This window comes from Anser cygnoides, chromosome 16 (assembly GCF_040182565.1).
Source record: "Anser cygnoides isolate HZ-2024a breed goose chromosome 16, Taihu_goose_T2T_genome, whole genome shotgun sequence".
NCBI lineage: Eukaryota > Metazoa > Chordata > Aves > Anseriformes > Anatidae > Anser > Anser cygnoides.
In genome coordinates this window covers 8,472,495-8,491,451 of record NC_089888.1, presented here as the reverse complement: position 1 = coordinate 8,491,451, position 18,957 = coordinate 8,472,495, and the positions used below count along the sequence as shown (strand labels likewise).

The following is an 18,957-nucleotide window of genomic DNA, read 5'->3' as shown; positions in this document are numbered from 1 at the left end:
TAGCACAGCTTGTTATTGGACTAAGCTATGAAACATCATCTGGATCCAAAGCACAGCAGTATAGCGATGGACTATTGCCTAAACACACCTGTGTGAGAAAGTATCTATTCATAGAAGTTTTTGTCTATAGGAGGACTGTCAGCAAGGATGTATCCCCCTTGTGCTCCCTCCCTCCAGAAGAAAAAAAACACAGACTTTCCTTTTTTTATTCTCCCTTCGGGTTTTCTGTCCTCCTCCAGGAACCCTTGTGAGCCAGGCCAGCTCATGCTCAAAGCAGGCAGAAATTACAAGAGTGGTTGTGGCTGGCTGGTACCCTTAGATCCCAGAACAGGGCGCTAACTGAAGTTTTGAGAAGAGAATACAGGCTTTATTTTTGTCCTTCATGAGAGAGAATTCAGACTGCTGTTTAGGTTGGCAAAAGAAACCAAGTCTCCCGCCAAACCGGCCAGCAAAGCAATTCTGCAACAGGCCCAAGCTCATTCATGCTCCTCATGGCATAATCTATAAAGGAGCTGAAGGAACTTTTATTAGAGGCCAGAAGACTAGTGGCCTAGTTAAAGAAAATATACATTTAGAAGTGGAAGAGTGATCTACACTTGGATTTCTCACAAAGCAGGTCCGTAGTGAAAGCTTGCCTTTCAGGGACATTTGGGCATGGCTGATAGGTTTGTTTAGTTCTTAAAGAAAAAGCAGCTGTTTTAGAGTGCTTTATCTTTGAAAATAGAAACACCCTGAATTATCACCATGCCACTTCTCATTCCTGTAAACAAACAGGCTGTCAAAGAGGAAGAGTCTGCCAGCCTGCCTTCTGTGCAGAAGTGCTCTGGAGATTCTGCTTGGTAGGATCCCGACACCTTTCACAAAACTGAAACACAGCAGAGATACGCAGTTGAAATCTTCTCATACACAGAGAAATTCCAAGTGGGGATTAACTACCAAAAAAGTGCATCACTGCTAGTCCTGCTCCCAGCTCAGCTGTTGCCAGCTCTAAAAGCTGGGTGATGGTTGCCCCCAGTGCCATAGGAGGGTCCATCTTTGCCAATGAAAAGCTGCAGTCTGACCAGCGTGCTGCTGCAACAAGCAAGTATCAACATAATTTAAGTTACACTCTTCTAGAAAATTCAGTCACAAGTACCACTAGCTTTGGAGACTTCGGCTATCATCTGAGAAACCATACAATACCCCAGAATGGGAAGGGCTTTTCCCCATACAGTTCTCTTGGGAGACAAAAATTTGTAACACATGTATTCATGCCAGTTATTGACAGTGACAAGCCAAGCAAGTAAACTCAGCAAAAGCAAGTATGAAGTAAACCTGTTAGAGTGCCATTTATGTGGGTTAGCACAAAAGAGAAGTGAACTCAATCTCCATCACAAAAGTGTGCCATCACTCAACATGCACTTTCCATAAGGGCAAAAACAAATTTTATACCTAGAGTTCATTAAAGCATGTCGCCTTTACTCCACAAAGGAGACTTCTAGAGATGTTAGGCTTGAAATCATAGGGAGAAATGGACTTCCCTTATAAGAAATGCACTTCTGCAAACAGTGTTCTGCCTGTAGTCCCTCCTGCCCTAAAGCTGCGTAGAGGGCTTTTGATGATTTTTACATCCAGATTAAAGCCAGTGGGAGTTTTGGAGGTGTATGTGTGTGTGCTGTGGGGTGAGTGGGAAGAAGTGACAAATAAATAAAGGCATCTGACTTTGCTAGGGGTATCTAAGAGCCCATATAGACCCCATACCCCCTTTCTCTATTTCCTTCCCCAATTTTAAAACATGCAAATGTCAAAACCCAAAAGTTTAACGGGTCTTTAGAAGGTCTTTAATTTTAAAACCTGTTTCTACATTAAAAAATAGATATCATGCAGCTTGCAACATCCTCACTCCACACACTTTTCAGTAATTGTAACATGAACGTGTCTGCTTTCAGATTGAAATGAGATTATGTATGTGCTTTGCCACGAGTAAGAAGCTTCACAGGACATACAATGCATGATCACAGCAAGCTTCTGGAATAAGGCTTTGTTACCCAACTAATTAGCGGCTCAGCTTCTCAAATAAGTAACAGAGGCTTCAGAAGCCTCAGAGCAGCTGCAGCACCTCACCAAAACATATACTGATACCCAATGTTAGATCTCAGGAGGAAAAAAGTTGCCATAAACAACAGGTGCACATAGAACTCTGCTGTGTGAGTTTGTTTCTCATTGACTTGGAGCAGTGTGTGTGTTTGAAAACAAATTTCAGATACTGTTGCTAAGCCTTATGTTTCAGCCCAATTGTATTTGCAGTTCAACAGAACAGGTTTTCAAGAACCACAGTATACACAAAAGGCATGCAGAAAATAGTATGCTGATCAATAAAGCTCTTCTTTCCCCTCTCCCAGAAAGAAAACCCAAAAACTGTTTCTCAGCACTCGAATAGGAATTGCAACAGAAAACCTTCATGTGGCAGTTTTTCTGTTTGTAGCTTAAAAGACTAAGTCAAATTATGTCAAGGTTTAATTATGTCAACAATTAAGTCAAGGTTCAAGTCAAACTATGCTTCCAAAGGTAATTAAAAGTAGAAATAGGGTATTAAGACTTGATTTTCAAGCCTGACTATAAAATACATTTGGTTATTTTATCCTAAGGGCACGGAAATGTTTCTGTTTTGGTAAGATCTATTTGGCAGACCACACATTAAACACATACAAACTTTTTATTTTTAATTTTTGGTGATTAAGAAAATGAGAAGCCACCTAGGTCAGAGAAGCGCTGTTTAAGGCTGAGTCATAAGTGAGTCTGGCCTGCAAGCCATTACATGGTGCCCTTCCTAATCTAAACATTGCTCGTTTTCTGCTTTTCCTGGAGAGAGTCTAGATCCATAATAAGGGCCTTCTGGAAAGGCCAATTTTTGATGACATGTTTAAAAGCTCCTTTGACATGGTGGGCTGGGAAGAACTGAGCACCACAGTAAGCCACATACAGAAGTACAAGTGAGGATGCCCCACTATTTAATTAGGCATTTCACTAAAACAACTAAGTTTAATCCCTGCACAGTAGTGATGGAAAAAAGCTAAGAAGTTTTGATTTGTTACAGACAAGATGCTCAATGTGCACTGACAGTCCCAAGCATTAAGCTGCTGCCTTTGCTTCCCAAGAAGCTGAGAAGCTTTCCCCAGTACCAATCTGATCTGTTGTTAAGTTTACCGAATTATATAGCTGCTTTCCATGTTAGGAAGGTAGGAAAAAAAGAAAACACAACACCATCCTACAGGCAAGGTTATATCAGGGTATTCACACACATAAAACCCTCACAAACCCAAGAAAAAGCAGTAGTTAATGAGCTGTAAAATCATTTTCCTCACTTCTTCAGAGATTCTCAGGAAAGCAGGTCACTCATTTTCTTACTATTAAAAAATCTTAATAAGTTCAGAGAGTTATCACATGATCTGTAGACAACAGAGCTACAAATTAATACATATCAGATACTGCTGTTGGGAAAGGACTAATTTAGGCTCATCATACACCTACTCAGACATAACCGACTAGAGTGAGCACAGAAGATAAAGCCTAGCAAGACTGCAGTGGTACACCCAAATAAGAAAACAAAGCAGAAGTAACAGTACAACCTGAAAAATCTATAGTGGTATGTCTAGAGTGAGGAAGAAGTTTCAGTGCAGCATCCACAAAAGTGAGAATTTGTTTTTAATAACATCAGTAATCAACTACAATAACTAGTACAAACAAGTATAAAACTATTTAACAAGTCACAGGCACCATGAAAATAACCAACTGTTTTAAACGTGCATCTGTAACCAAGCTTCTCTGCTGCGCACAAACAGGCCTTATATCAACAGCTGTGATCGTAGTGCAAATATGAAGGTGCTAAGTCTTCAGGGTAGCTTCATTTTTTTAATGACTTGTGGCCTGGTAATAGCAATCGTCCTAGATTCCAGGTATTTTTTTTTCCCCATTGTGCCTAGAAGCTGCTATTTGTAATTTCATTTCATAATCTTTAAGATTATTGTTTATGTACATACATTGACTGGAGCTAGAGTTGAATGCTCATTTCGAAAAGCTGTAAACTAAGCAAAAGCTTACAATCAGCTCTTGTGGCTAGCCATGGCTGTGGTAACGACAGTAGAAAGAACTGAAGGGTCACAGAAATAGGTTCTGCCCCTTCCACCCTGTGCTCCCATTCCAGAGGGCTGGTCCCACAGATTCAGAGATCAGGCCCAGCAGCTGGAGTTGCTGTAAGGAAGCGCGAGGCTTCTATCTATCCTGCACCTGCTCTGCAAATAGAAAGAGGACTATGATGCTGAATGCTGCTAAGTGACATACTTAAGAATCTTTAATTTATTTCACTTTTTCTGCCCCCCCCCCCCCCCCCCCCCCCCCCCCCCACTTTTTTTTTTTTCATTTTAAGCTGTACTTACTTCCAGAGGACCTCCAGTTGCAACTTGATAGTGCCCAGCTCAGTTATATCCACAATGATTGCCTGAGGCTTGGTTGTAAAGAAGTTTATGCTGTCACATGTCACGACTCCAACTAGAATAGTGGCCAGTCCTCGCAGTTCTGTCACCTGTGGAGACAAATATATCCATTTTTATCTTAGCAGACAATCCTAAGAGTCATGTATATGGAAAGGCAAATGTTCCAGGCTCAGATCTGCTCAGAGGACCACAACAAATTCAAAACCCCAGTACTCAAGTCTTGGATCCTAAACTGCTGTGAGCCAATAATCCCACAAGGAATATGCCATGGACTGCTAACACAGAAGAGGAGATTCCTGAGTGGTGGAAAGAGACAGAGCTGTACAGCACTTCTAATAACACAGTTTGAAGGACTGTGATTAAGAATGAACTTAGTCTGAAATTTGGAAATTCTAGCTCTAGTAGTCATTGATAGTACAGAGTCTAGCCTGCATCTTATTACAAGAACACTGTCATAAAATATATCTGAATAACACAAGCAAGTATATTAGGCTACCTACACTGGAATATTTCAGGTCTAAGCTGCGGGAAGAATCTAGAAGTGCAGCTGTCGCCATCTGCTGTGACCCTTCTAACTGTTCTGAGCTAAGCTGTGGAGCAAGATCTGAACATAAGCATCAGTTCTTCCTTCTAGCTCTGCAGGCAGCTCCGAGTTCATTATCAATGCAGATGCAGGCCTGCAGTTTTTTCAGCTTGGCACTTGGTTTATTCAGGTACTTAAATAAAACAAACTAAATTATACATTTGCTATAAATCTTTGCTATTGAAAACATACATCTATTCTGCATCAAGTTGTTCCAAAACAAGTACATAAAGCATCAGGCAATACAGAATTCCGGCACAAGTACCAAAAGTCCATTTCAGGAATTAGTTCCATGCCTGCATCTCCTTTAAATGTTAGCAAAAGCTGTGCTCCTAGGCTCCTCTCAGAAAGTTCTTTGGCACTTTTCAAGTTTTTATTTTTTTAAACCTACTATGAATTTGTTCTGTGTAAAGATTAAGTACAAATTAGAAAGAGAAGAATGGTGTGGAGAACATTAGTCAGTAGACTTTCATAAGCTGACAGAAAAAGTAAAACTTTGCATTAGCTCTTATGAAACAAAGTGATTCATTGTCACAGAAATTAATACACATTTTTACAACTATTACAGGAAAAAGGCCTCTCAATTAGCCTCTCACCTGATCTTTATTGTACAGTGGCACCCAAAAACATGTTATAAGCACATTTCTAAAGGCTGTGCTGGCAAGATGCCAAGAAGTCCCACCTATGTAACCCACTTCTTGCTGCCAGATAGGAGGGGAATATTGCAATGACTGCTTTAAGATCACTGCCAGAACTCAAAACCATGCACTGGCACAGTTTCCTAATAGAATAGGGTCCAGCACAGACTTCGATCTCAGCTCCTTTTAGGTTGACAGGAGTCACAGTGCAGAGTCCAGCCCATGAAAGATGCCAGACTACACTGGAATTGCTATTTAAGGATTAACTCCACCTGCTAGGTACGTACCAGAACCAGTGCCAGCTGCATAAGAGTCCACAAATACAAGCTTCCTCCAAGGAATACCCACATAATATCACCTTTGTATCACAGACCACTACCACTGGTCCCTTACTGTTAAATATATGGCCTCTTTTGAGGTACTTTATCTGTCTTTAGGAACCCAATACTACTACTTAAAGTACACTTCGTACTGACATATAAATAAATGCCATTAGCTTATTGGATACATGGAGCACCACTTAATGCAAACATGACAGAAGAATCTGTAGCACACCCACATATGGGGATGTTTGAACTACACATTCAAAATGCATTTGTGCAGTGATATATTTTCCATATGCCCATTTTTCTTTTTCAATAGACAGCAGAACCCCAGGAACTTAGTATTCCACATGGGTAATACAAGTAATACGTACATACATATCTTTGTATCTCCACATCTAAACTTTACCCTACAGTATCCTGGATATTGATTTATTTTTTATTTTATTTTATTTTTTTTTTTAAAAACACATAGACCAGACTCCAGAACATCAGAAAGCAAATGCACCACTACAGTACACCGTGCTCCTAGCCCTGGTAAGGAAGAACAGAAGTAGAATTCTGTTCAATACACAGCACGTTGATTAACTGCTATTTTTACATGCCTAGGAAAATAAAGCTACATAAGAGTTTTGACAAATGCATGGTAGGCTAACAAGTAAGCAATATGACAGAAGACCTGTTAACACACTGATTCCAATCCAACCATTATACACCACACCTTGATTTCAAACTGCTCGTGGAGATTAGGTATAAAAATCTTTTCTTCTTCGTCCCATGTTTGGCTGTCATCAGTCTCAATCTTGCCTTTCAACCGCCATTTTTGGCGTCCCAGTCGCACAAAAACCTGGAAACCACAAAGAGAAGGATAGTGGGTCAACATAACCCAGAACACTCTTTGGCCCACAAGCCTCACTCTGCTCCAGTACTGCGGAAGCAAAGCTGTTCCTTTGATCACTATGCATTTAGGAACTTGGATAAAGTAGAAGGCTAGAGGCAAGGTTCAGGCTGTCAGATTTAACACCTTAAATCAACATCTAACTACACGTCCCATCCATTCCAGAAGACTTGTAAAACTATGTCTATCTGGTGCAGAGGTACTGAAATACAAGGCTCATTGGAATTGATTTGGAATCACTACAAGTAGGGGAGCAAACCTATAATATACTGAGATGCATTCAAATCATGCCAAGGGCAGTCTTCCAAGAAACAGGCAGCAACTGTTACTTGATTCTAGGGCAACTTTGAAGATAAAGACCTGCTAGGTTGGTTTTTATAGACAATCACTGCCATCTTTTAAAACCTCTCCTAACACTTAAATCTTTCTCTCTTAAGTCTCAGAGGCCAGAGCAACCAGTGAACGTGCCAGAGCACTGTCCTCATCAGAGCAGTGCTTGGTTTTATCATAGCCTGTTTACCCGTTCGCCTTCTACATGTTGCACCCTTGCACTCTGGTTCCTCTACTGCAAACTCATAGCAGTAAAATAAAGGGCAAAATGAATCACTGTATACTGCACCTCATATTGGTCCCCTGGGCAGAGCCGTGCGAAGCCCACCAAGCCTGAAAAGAAAAGAAAAACTCCTAGTATTTGAACAGTTTTACAATGTCCCACAAAGCTTCAGCTTACAACAAACAAGAGATGATCTGGTAAACACCCCTTTGTGCTCAGCTCCATGCAGAAGCTATCCTTATAGCCCAAACCTCTTTAGAAAAACTTCAATTGAGACAAAGAAAGAAAACCTGTCAGTTTTTGTACTAGAGTATAAAATACCATTGCAGATCTACTTTACAGCACTGAAGCAAACAAGTTTGCCAGAATTCTGTTCAGGGTCTGATCCAGAAAAACAGTGGAAGCAGCCAACATTAATTTTGGGTTTCCTATGTAGAAATCTGATTTATTGAGAACCTATTTATTCATCTGATAAATCTCGAAGAAAACATATGAAGAACATACCTTTCATCTTCAAGTGAAACTCTCCTAAATGGACCTCCAATGCCCCTTCTATAAAGCACATGTCCTAGAAGGAAGACTGAACAGTGACTAGGACTGAAAAGCAGCAAAGAATAGCTACCCTTCCCATACATACCATTTTCTTATCTTTAAAGAACTTTGGCTGTTTTTTATATACTTTAATTGATAGACTACAACACTTACACTAGCAGAGGCCAATGGAAAGACCATTCATACCTCTTTTAAGCTAGAAAATTGTGATGCCTCTCCACAGTAGAATGGAACTGCTTAAGCAATTCACCTTCAGTTACCTTCCACTGCTTGTTCTACAAAAATAGCATGGCTTACTTTGGTGTATTTAATTCTCATCACATTACTTGCAGTGGAAGCCATAATTCACTCCAGTATTAAAGCAGAAATTAAATGAATTTTTCAGTTGTCTTCACAAATGCAAGAAGCCAAGTTAAGTAGGGGACAAAAAAAAAAAGAATGAAACACGCAGAACTCAAGAGCTTTGCCTGTAAGGTATTTATCTCACAAGCTTCAATTTGCATTATGTACCTGTATTTCAGTTTTGTTTTTAACCCCCCACCAAAAATAAAAAGCCAACAGCAAGTTCTGGTACATTTTTTGCTAAGAAACAGTCAGGTCATCACTACACATGAGCAGTATTCCCTACCTCTGTGCATCCCTGAAAGTTCTTGTAGAGCTCCACTAGGCTCTCCCTGGAGGCTTTGGTGGAAGGAGACAAGGCAAAGGCATGTTTCATGTTAGTGGCCCCATCACGTAGTCTGCACTGGATACAGTAAGCTTCATAGAGTTCTTCCACCTTTAAGATTTTGAGGTGAGGAAAAGAATTAACAAGAATTACCCTGACATAATTTAATAAGTTCTGGGAAGGAACATTGTCAGTCTTTAATGGAGGTGGAGAAAAAAAACCACACTCAAACGACCCACAACCAAAACCAATTATCTTGGTATTGCACCACAGTGCAACTCCTGCATTTTACAGACTGATCAGAGTGCAACAGTTTGTAGATATTTCTGCAAAAGAAGGAGGGGATATCGATAAATAACTCACTCTGTGATTATTAGATTGGAAGACAGGGAGTAGAGTAACACTCTGTTTGGGGAAAAATTACTCAGGGAGCAGGAAGCTAATTCCCCCAATATACATTAACACACCTACACCTTTACCCATATCAGAGGAGAGATTTATTTCCTTTGGAAGCAGATAGCAGACACACACGATAAAGAACAGCCCATCTAGGGCCCTTGTGGGAAAGGGGGCAGGGGATAATGCGTAAAACTTCCGAAAGCAGAGTTATTTATTTATTTTCCAAACAAACTGGCAGAGTACGCAAATTGGTTTCACAGGGAAGCTCAGGTTGGGCTGTGCCAAACACTCAGCCTGAATAGAACCATTCAAGAAAATAAATAAATAAAAATCCCCTCCTTCAGTAACAGAGTGGTTACAGCTTTCAGAAAGTGCCCAGTATTACTCCCCTTCAGACAAATTATAGTTAAAGTATTTTCTATTCAGAGAGTTTGCTTACATAGCAATGTAAGCCTTACATATACAACTTATAAACTCCCCTTACCTTGCTTATGTGGAACTCCAATTTTCTAATGTATCTCTCCACAGAGCGAATTTGCTTTTGAAGAGGGGAGAGAGAAGGGGGACTTGGTTAGTTATTTCAGTATTTCCTAAACATGCCTTTAAGTAACACAGTAAGCACCACATTTTTTTTTCCCCTTCACCTACAACATTTCATCTCATCTTCACAAATCTTACCTTATCCAGGTCATAGTAGAAGGCCTGAAAGAAAAAAAGCACAGGCTGAACAGGAGAGCATGTATAATAACAAGATTTTGACATTTATTGCAAAACCCACTATGCGTTTAGTGACACTAAATTAAGATGTATTGTTTACTACAAGCAGACAGACAAAAAAAACTTTAGAATTAGTCTCTTTTTCTGTACGTGGCTGGTTTAGCATTTCCAACACCTCAATGGATGCTTGAAATGAGACAAATTCTTTCATCATCAGCTATAATAAGGACTTGGATGTTCATTGGTCATGGTGCATGGGACTTTTTTTGTCTAGCTATTACTTTCCAAATGAAAGGCAAAGTTGGATCTGAGAGTTGTCTTTTCATTAGCACTGTTGCTGACAGTTCTAGGGAATTATGAACACTGCAGAATTTAAGTTCCTAGGACACATTCACCAACTACTGAAAACAAAGCCTGGTCTTTCTGCTTCTCACCATACAGACTCAGGTACGAACACTGATCACTGAACAGACACAAGGAGATACTACCTAAGTAAGAAAAGAAACACGATCTAAACATCATAGTCAGATGTTGAAAAGGGGAAATTCTAACTTCATTTCTCACATCTAGACCTAACTTGCTTGGTAAATTCTAGAGTGTGCTGCTTTGCTGGATCTTACCTCAGTGTTTTAACTGTAAAACCCCTGGGAGTCCCGGAAGTGAGAGAGATACCATCTAGTTTTGTGCCAGCCTTTTAAAAGTCATTTAGGTATTAAGAGCAACATACCAATCTGGAGTTCCTTTTTGTATCTTTGTGCCGACCAGAGAGATAATCCAACTCAGCCTGATGTGCTTCCAAGTATTCACTGGAGAGAAAGAAAACCTCAAGTGTTATATTCTTCTGGTACATTCATTATAACACATTCTCAAAGACTTTTTCGGTAGCATGTTAAAAAGCAACTTCCATCTCTAGAGGAGACTTCTCTTGCTTTACTCTCTAGAGATTCAAATGGCCATATAGATGGACGTGTGTCAACAGATGAGAAAGGATTGTTTCCATAGGTAAATATTTGTCCTATAATAGGACACTCATAGAGGATCAGGAGACAGATGTACAAGAGCACCTGTAAGAAGAGGAACTTAAGTATAAAGTGAGTGCCTGCAGATGTTCAATATTGCTACCCAACATTCAAAGATGATGTACGTTAAGAATCTCCCGAACCCTTGTCACTGCTCCAGGAGGAGGATGCTACACTGCAATTCAAGAAAGCTAACATTGGCGCATAATGTAGATACAAGTGCACACGCACACTGAATTCAGACTTTTTTTTTGTTGTTTTCCTTCATTTAAAATAGTTTAAAGTGAAAGATAAGCTTTATTCTGGAAATGTGAGGTAAAAAGCAGCAGAGCTGGAAGAATTACTGAAGGCAAGAAGAAAGGAGGGATGTAGGAGGAGAACAGCAAGTTTTAAAACACAGCCCAACACACAAAGTTCCTTTTAAATTTTCTCTATTTTTTGTTTGGCCTTCTGGAACGTTTTCTGTTAGGTAGAAAAACAGTTAATTTGTTCAGCAAGTCTTATCTTACAGTCACCGAGGAGTAAGTCTTCAACCAACTCCATCTTACAAAGTCAAAGAACTGCAACATGAAACACTTGGGCTACAGAACAAAGCTCATAGAAGTACTCTTAAGATAGGGCAGATGTCATTCGGTGTATTAGCAAACAGAAGTGAATACCACCTTTTAGCATACTAGACAATTTCTTAACATAACTGTTACTTTTTCCAGAACAGGAACTATTTTGCAAGGTGTGAAGCACTTGGTGCCAGTTGGCTCCCATAGAGTTGCTTACATGCATGGGTTATCCCTTTGGAGTTCTCACAATGCCTTGAACTATTTCTGCTGACAACATCTCCTTCCAATTTTGCTTTTAATACAGATCAGACTTAGGTAACTTTTTCCTCTTATGTTGAAAAAGGAAAGAAAAAGTCACCTGGTAAATACAACATAAGACACAGTCACTGAGCAGCCAAAAGAACCTCATGTCAGACAGTTGTACTTTTCACATTTGCTTTGATGCACTTCATTTTTCTTACTGTTAACAAAAACAGATCCTTCAAGATGCTCAATGGCTGCAGCATTCATCAGCCTACTCTTTACCTTTGCCTGTTAACTGCTCAGTACAGGAGTAGCCAGGGCTGGTTGCAAGAAAGACTTTGCTTTCCTTTTAGGAGAGCTTTGTCACTTTTAGATTTAAGCATGTTAGAGCTTCATGGAATGGTATCCAGATGGTTAACAGAAAAGAGTTATTTGCTATAGCTATAAAGAAGGAGGCACATAAAACATATTCTGTTCTAAAAACTCAAGTCGCTCCTGCACCAAATGGACTTAATCTGTATCTACTTAAAATTTGGACTTCCTATTGCTATTTGATACAGTTGTTTTCTGTAGGTTACTTTAGTCAATTAGTTAGCTACTCAGTTTTGGCATGGTTCAGATCATATGGCATTCCCTGTAGAACTGGGAACACTCTAATTCACTTTATGGTTTCTCTCTTTAAGCTCTGATAAATTCTAAACTCTGCAAAAACATTTAATTTCATTATTTGTTTTAAATCTAAATCCTAATAAGACATTTACTGTTTTTTGTTGTTGTTGTTTCGTTGTTTTTTTTTTCCCCTCTTCTTTTTTAGGGCTAGAACTTAATAGTCCTTTATCGGAATAAAAATGTGAGTGTGCGATAAGTTATTACAGTGCTTTTTATATTCTTTCCTTGAAAAAAAACTATCATAATACAGTAGCAAAATTCTGAGGAAAGCAGAAATATATAGGAATTAACTTCATTAGTGGGATGCCAGCAAAAACATACATGAATCAACTGTTAGTGGGATGGCAGCAGTAAAAGGAAAGTAACTGGTTTTACAAATCCAAGGGACGATATTTTATCTTCCAACAGTTGCCTCAGGGTGTAAATGAAGTTCCTGCAATATTAGACCACATCCATCAACATCAACTCTAATGATTCATATTTTATATAGTAAGGTTTCAGGACTCAGTTAAAGCTTCATCAGTTTCCTCTCACTAATGGAGAGAAAGATGTGAAGTACAAACAGCATTTACCACCACTTCTCAACTTCTGGTCTATAACACCAAGAAAGCAAGCTCATCTATGTTTTATCTACCATTTCAGCATTGAACAATGTAAGTGCTTCAGTGATGTAACTGACAGCTTCCTCAAAGCCAGAACACCCCAAATTCAGGTTGCCAGCCCATTCTTTGATCTGTTATGTCTGCTACATACACCCCACATCTGCCAGATGGAGAAAATGAACAAATTGGGCCTTTAGCCTTTTTAGTCAAGTCTTTACTAACTTAACACGGTCTACAACCATAGACAACAGCAGTCAACTATAATAAAGACTCTGAAATAGTGCTACTTTTAAAGCAAGAAAAAAGAAATAACACATTTAGTAATGTTATTTACACTGCCATAAAAAGATGGAGTTGTACTACAGATCTGTTTCATCACTTCAAGTCAATTAAATTTTTCAGGGGGATCTGCTTAGACCCTTCTCTTACAACAAGCCACCCAGTGATGAAAGAAGATCTTTAAACTCCAGAGTAGCATGCTATTTAAAGAACAGCAAATGGAAACAGAGAACAATGTCATACACAGAGTTAAGCAGCATGACTAGGTACAGTAAATTACAATATTTAAAAAGAGTCCTTACTTAAGTCCTTTCTTCAAAGCTTCAAAAATTTTCTTCACCTGCAGTGGTTTTGGATCCCAGATGACTGCCCCTTTCTGCAGTGAAGAATATGCCTTGGGGGACTTCAGTGACATTCTTGATCTCACTGAACTTCTGTTGAGAGACTTTCTGTAGAAAGAGAAGAGAAATACGGGAAAGATGCAAAACACATCACCTGGGAGAAGAGAGATGCCTAACCCAGAGAGTTTCCAGTTTCCAAATCCCATATATTTTTACCAAAAGGGGTAAAGCTCTTGGACACACTGAAAACACTTTAATGGATAACATTAGAACGTTAAGGCCCAGCCTCACATACCCAATGAAGAAAAGCTACATTTTTTTTTTTTTTGACACCAACAAAAATAAGAAATGGTTCCTTCTCCAAGATTGAAGCAGTCTCAAGGAAGCCTAGCGGTTCTCTTTTGCCTCCTTTTAAAGGCAGAAGAATTGTGCAGGTCCCCATTTCTTCAGGAAGTAGGGGACATTAAGCAAGGAAAAGAAAAGCTAGTTTCTGGAACAGGTAAAGGATCATACTGTTAGTATTTGTCTTAACAGACTTGTTGGACCACTAGCTGAGGCCCTAATGCTATGTACACATTCACATCAGCTGCTGAGTCAACTATAGATCTAGTCATGCTGCAAGACACTGACATCGCCATTCTGACTCTCACCTGCAATTCAGGAAAACAAGGCAACAAGTTTTTGATCTGCTCAAGGCCTAACAACTGTGAACTGGAAGTAGAATTCAAGAGACGTTTGCTCCCCAGCTACCAGTAATCTCCAGAGATAAGCTAAACCATTTACACTTCTAAGCACTAGCTTGGACACAAGAAGCACACAGACTATGACAAACACACACAATTAGCTTTAAAACATTACCAAGAGACTGGATAAGCTATTATCTTTCTGATTGACAGAGCTAACACAGAAAACCTTTAATAACAGCTATCTTTTTGCCTGTACTCACTAAAGGTAGCACTTAAAGCCCTACCACATTTTAGGAAAGCCTACCACCAAGCCCAGATTACATACAAGATACAATTATTACAGTGTTTTTTCAGCAACTAACACTTCACTTACTTTTAAAAGCAACTGCAAAACCAAATACTGTTTCTAACAGAAGTCCCACATACAGGGTTGCTTGTGCTAACCTGATGAATTACAACATCCCTAACCATTAGTTATATATCTACCACATTTAAAGCAGAAGATGAACTCTCTGCAAATGATTCTTTCAGATTGTCAGGTTCCTGCTTGGCTTCTAGCTAATATAGTCTTTTAAGTCTTAATTATTTTTATCTAGTTTTGTTAATACTCCCTGTTAGTCAAGGCTCTAAAATAACATTAGCTAAAGAAGTTTCCTGTTCCATGAGACTGAGCCAACTGGTTGCACTCCAAGGAGCTTTCCACCTTCTCTATAATCCTCATCCTAAATTCAGCTCACCTGGGGAAATGATGAACTCCAACAGGCTTAATAATTATCCACTGGCTGCCTTAAGGTCTAGGCATGTGACTCAATGCCTAAGGAGATTATTGAGCTTGGTGATTAAATTCTAGGCCCAGCAAACCTGAGAGCTGTTCCCAGTCCTACTCTAGAAACCTTTAAGTAACTACTTTAGCTATCCTGGTGCTAAATTTCCACTTAACTTCATTTTTTAACATCTATTCTGTTGCCAAACAGTTCTAGATATTTAGTTTCTTCACCACAATGATTATCTTATTTTTTTATGATGGCTTAATGTAAAGTGTTAATCAACCAAACCATTTGGAACTCAGGTTACCTCTAACAAGGAACACAAATGTTAAATTAGAAACTTGTATCACGATTGTTTCCCTAAGATAATGAATCTTTAAGTATTCCATGCAAAATGAGAGGGTTTCAACAGGAATAACACTGGAAGTAACAGTCCAGCCAATGACAACAGTTGAAAGAGTCTCTTATAAGGATCACGACTTAAAATTCTTTCATGCAAAGAAACGATTAGTATCCATTTTCATGTTTTAGATGAGTACTCCAAATGGCAAGATACCATACAGAACATATAAGGCAATTCTATCTTTTTGAAATTAAAAAGCCCAAATTACTCCTGGATTTTGTTTGTTTATTTTTGGGGAATTAAAGAGTTTTGATATTTACCTTCAGAGTTTTAGACTGCAAATCCTAAATTCAGAAAATCATTTCCCTTCAGTTTCATGTACAGCAGCTAAGCACTACATAGGGATGGGCAGCCAAAACTCACCCTTTTCCTCAGTATCTGCCAGTGAGTGATGCAGCCCATAGGTACTCAGTGCACTGATGTTTAGAATCCCATGCATTGCATAGAAAAGTCGAAGGGCTAACTTGGAACCTCAGGGACAGTACCTAATGTTAGATGCTATGTCGTTTTCCCTTGTGAACCTAGTAATTTTGGTATCTGATTTCCTATTTTATAGGTATCACTACTAATATTTACTTCCATTGTGAGGAAAAATGAAATAGTGTGTCTGACTGAGAGCCTCAAAAGGAAGTTGCTAAACAAATGCAAAAGTATATTTAGCATCTGCTTAAGAATCTCCATGTGGACCTGATTTGTGTGTCATCCTTTGGATAGACCTTGCACAGGGCCCCGCAATCTCCTGCTGTGTTTTGCAACAGCGCCTGAGAGAGACAGAAGTTAGGAGAGGGTGATTAGAAAATTTCTTCGCTATGCTGGACAAGGCTCTTGGGTGTTTACCAGGTTGTTACTGAGTAGTACAAAAATCTTTCTTAATGTCATGATTCCTGAACAAAACTGTCTGTCTAAACATTTAAATAACAAAAAGCAACATCATAAAAATGCATAAAGAGAGGCATTTGGCTAGAAAACCTTTGCAGCTAAAAGTAAGAGAATAATCTTAAGGGATACAGAAACTTTTCTGTTTTGAGCATTCTTACCCCGCTGGACTGTGTCTTTGTTGGAGAAACAGCTGTTCAACCCCTTTCCTGGTAGATCTTTTCCCTGCTAGAACTCCCACTATGTCACTTGAGCTCAAGTCTGCTTATACAATTTATTGTCAGTGTTTTCTTCAAGATCTTGATGACTGGTGTGATTTTAGATGCCCAGCCTTTGCTAGGTGGTGTTATTTTCCAGCTTCCACAACAAATTAATTTATTCAAATGTAAAGACTTTTTGATCATATCACAGTCATGCTGGAATTTCATTTTTGCTCATACTTTACCACACTATGTTTACCTAAAAGGGTAATACAATCATTTGCTTCTTTGAAAATACATTTTATTAAACAACTCCAGTATTTTAGTGATACACAATAGGATTTTGTGGGATACAATACTTTTAGAGGCATACTTTCCAATATCTCTATATGATACTTCTAAATGATTTGTTATTATTCTAACACGCACTGGTTGTCAGGGATTATATTACTTTCTATTTATGTATCATATCTTCAGAAAGCACTCCACGCTATACAGGGATAACTAAATTAAGAAAAAGAACAAGAACACTTATAGCGGAAAAGCTGCACAGTTATCTGCATAAAGCAAGGCTACACAACAATTTGTGATAACCAAAAAGGGAAAAACGATGCAGGATGGTTTAGCAATTACCATGCTGGACTGAAAACTGAAAGACTGGATTGCAGCCTTGGCTATACTATTGACCTGTTACTGACACTAGTGAATTTGCAGTAGCTTTCTTGGCCTCTTTGTCTTCCTCCCTTCCTCTAGTTTGTGTCATTGCCAGAACGCAGTCCTTCCTCTCATGTAATGCTACTCCACTTAAATAACTCCAGGAGAATTTTAGTTGGGATCAATGGCATTTTTGCCAGGATTCACCATTAATATCACCATCTTTTTAAAAGTCTATGAGATTTTTAATTACCATAACTATTCAGAAGGCCTTCCATTTTATCTGAAAGCTGCTATTAGTCAGAACACATCTTTTACTACCAGGGTCACTAGAACAGACGTTAGGGAAAAATGCCTCCTACTGGAACATTAATACTAATTCTTGAGCATGCTGAGATCCCAAACATTACTTTATGGAAACTAGAAAACTGTTTTTTTGGTATTATTTATCCATATCTTTTTGGTTTTACTATCTGACCAACTTCAGTACTAGCAAGTGCCATCATCTCTGTGATCACATTTGCTTTTCACCTTGCAGAAACACAGGAGAGAAGTGGAGGTCAGTGATTATAATAGGTATTAGGTAACACCTTTCATATCAACATTTTTCTAACAGAAATGGACACTATTAAGAGGATAATACATAATCTCTCTCACAAAGCAGAAGTTCAGCTGCCTCTGAAGCACAGTGTATATAGCAGTAAGATAGTATAGTGTAAAGTGTAACTGTTTATCAGCGAACCATGACAACACTCAATAGTTTTAAGACCAAAATTAAGGAACAACTTCTATATATACATGCCTTTGGTTAAAAAATACACTCACAGTACCTAACGTTCATTGTCCAGATGATCAGGTGCTTTTTTTTGGTGTTACTTACGCTAATTTTCTGCTTTGCACAGTGCTGAATCCAGTGAAGGAACAACTCCTGCTGATACCACCGCCATCCCCAGGAGAGACGAATGTCAGCTTGACCGACATGACTGCCAATCAGCAAGTCTACTGGCTTCTAAAATAAAAGGAAAAACAGATGAGTCAAAACCTACTTGGCAGTTCTGGCTTAGACCTGTGCTGTTGCAAGTGCCGAGCTGCAAGAAAGGGGAAGGTAACAAAAACAGACAGTAGATTAAACAGAAAAAAAAAGACTTCTCTGCTATACAGGTTTCTTCTGTTGCCATCCACAATACAATTAATAAAGTACTGAACAGTCTGCAATGAAATCCCTCATGCCCTCTGCAATTGCTGATTGATTTTACAAGTTCACTATGTAAAAGCCAGAATAACCTCTATTCACAGGCTATCTGCATTTCTGATTTTTAAAAAGCCCTGTAATTGTCCCACTGCTTAAGGAGTTCACGCCAGCCCATGTATTTCCAAATCAGTTTGAATGCCAGAAAAATACTTAAGCTCCAGACTTAGTCAGGTCCAAAAAAATAGTTCTTTGCGTCTGTGCAGAGCCACATTGAAGTCAATGGTAGAATTGGCCGAGTGTGGTACTTAAGCCCAAGGCAGAAATCTGGTTTCAACAGTAAATTTCAGGTTCATGCTCCTCCTCTGGCAGGATTTCCTTTGGATTGCTGTCTTCTGTTTTCCATCAGTCAAACTTTTTTGCTTTCTGGAGAATTGTGTTCTTTGCCATATGTCTATAGAATCCAAGTTACAATATAAGTAACAGACATCTCTCTCAAAGCAGCTGTAGAAAATCACCCAGACAATTAATATACAGCATTCCCTTCCTTTTCCCCAAAGCTGGTTTAATATAAACACCACAACTTGCAGCTTTGCTTTAATTGTTTTAATGAGGCCAAAATGAGGGCCAAATCTTAATTTCCTCTCTTAGTTCTTACTCCTGACTCACA

At 39.0% G+C, this 18,957-nt stretch overlaps 1 protein-coding gene across 9 annotated transcripts in view; it reads right to left on the bottom strand.

Annotated features, from left to right (window-relative positions):
- Window positions 1-18,957, bottom strand: part of RIPOR3 (RIPOR family member 3) — a 59,129-nt gene that overhangs the window by 11,807 nt on the left and 28,365 nt on the right. For 4 of the 9 annotated variants that reach the window (XM_066978135.1, XM_066978136.1, XM_048072532.2 and 1 more), the window contains 11 exons: window positions 17,979-18,107; window positions 16,056-16,129; window positions 13,474-13,620; window positions 10,530-10,608; window positions 9,764-9,787; window positions 9,570-9,623; window positions 8,648-8,797; window positions 7,972-8,035; window positions 7,534-7,577; window positions 6,738-6,863; window positions 4,416-4,561 (listed from right to left, as the gene is read on the bottom strand). In XM_066978135.1, the coding sequence (XP_066834236.1) occupies window positions 4,416-4,561; window positions 6,738-6,863; window positions 7,534-7,577; window positions 7,972-8,035; window positions 8,648-8,797; window positions 9,570-9,623; window positions 9,764-9,787; window positions 10,530-10,608; window positions 13,474-13,620; window positions 16,056-16,129; window positions 17,979-18,107 (1,037 nt within the window). Of the gene's footprint in view, window positions 1-4,415; window positions 4,562-6,737; window positions 6,864-7,533; window positions 7,578-7,971; window positions 8,036-8,647; window positions 8,798-9,569; window positions 9,624-9,763; window positions 9,788-10,529; window positions 10,609-13,473; window positions 13,621-14,162; window positions 14,224-14,571; window positions 14,911-14,935; window positions 15,358-16,055; window positions 16,130-17,978; window positions 18,108-18,957 lie in introns of those variants that run through there. The other 5 variants (XM_066978137.1, XM_048072536.2, XM_013190024.3 and 2 more) reach the window with 4 other exon arrangements.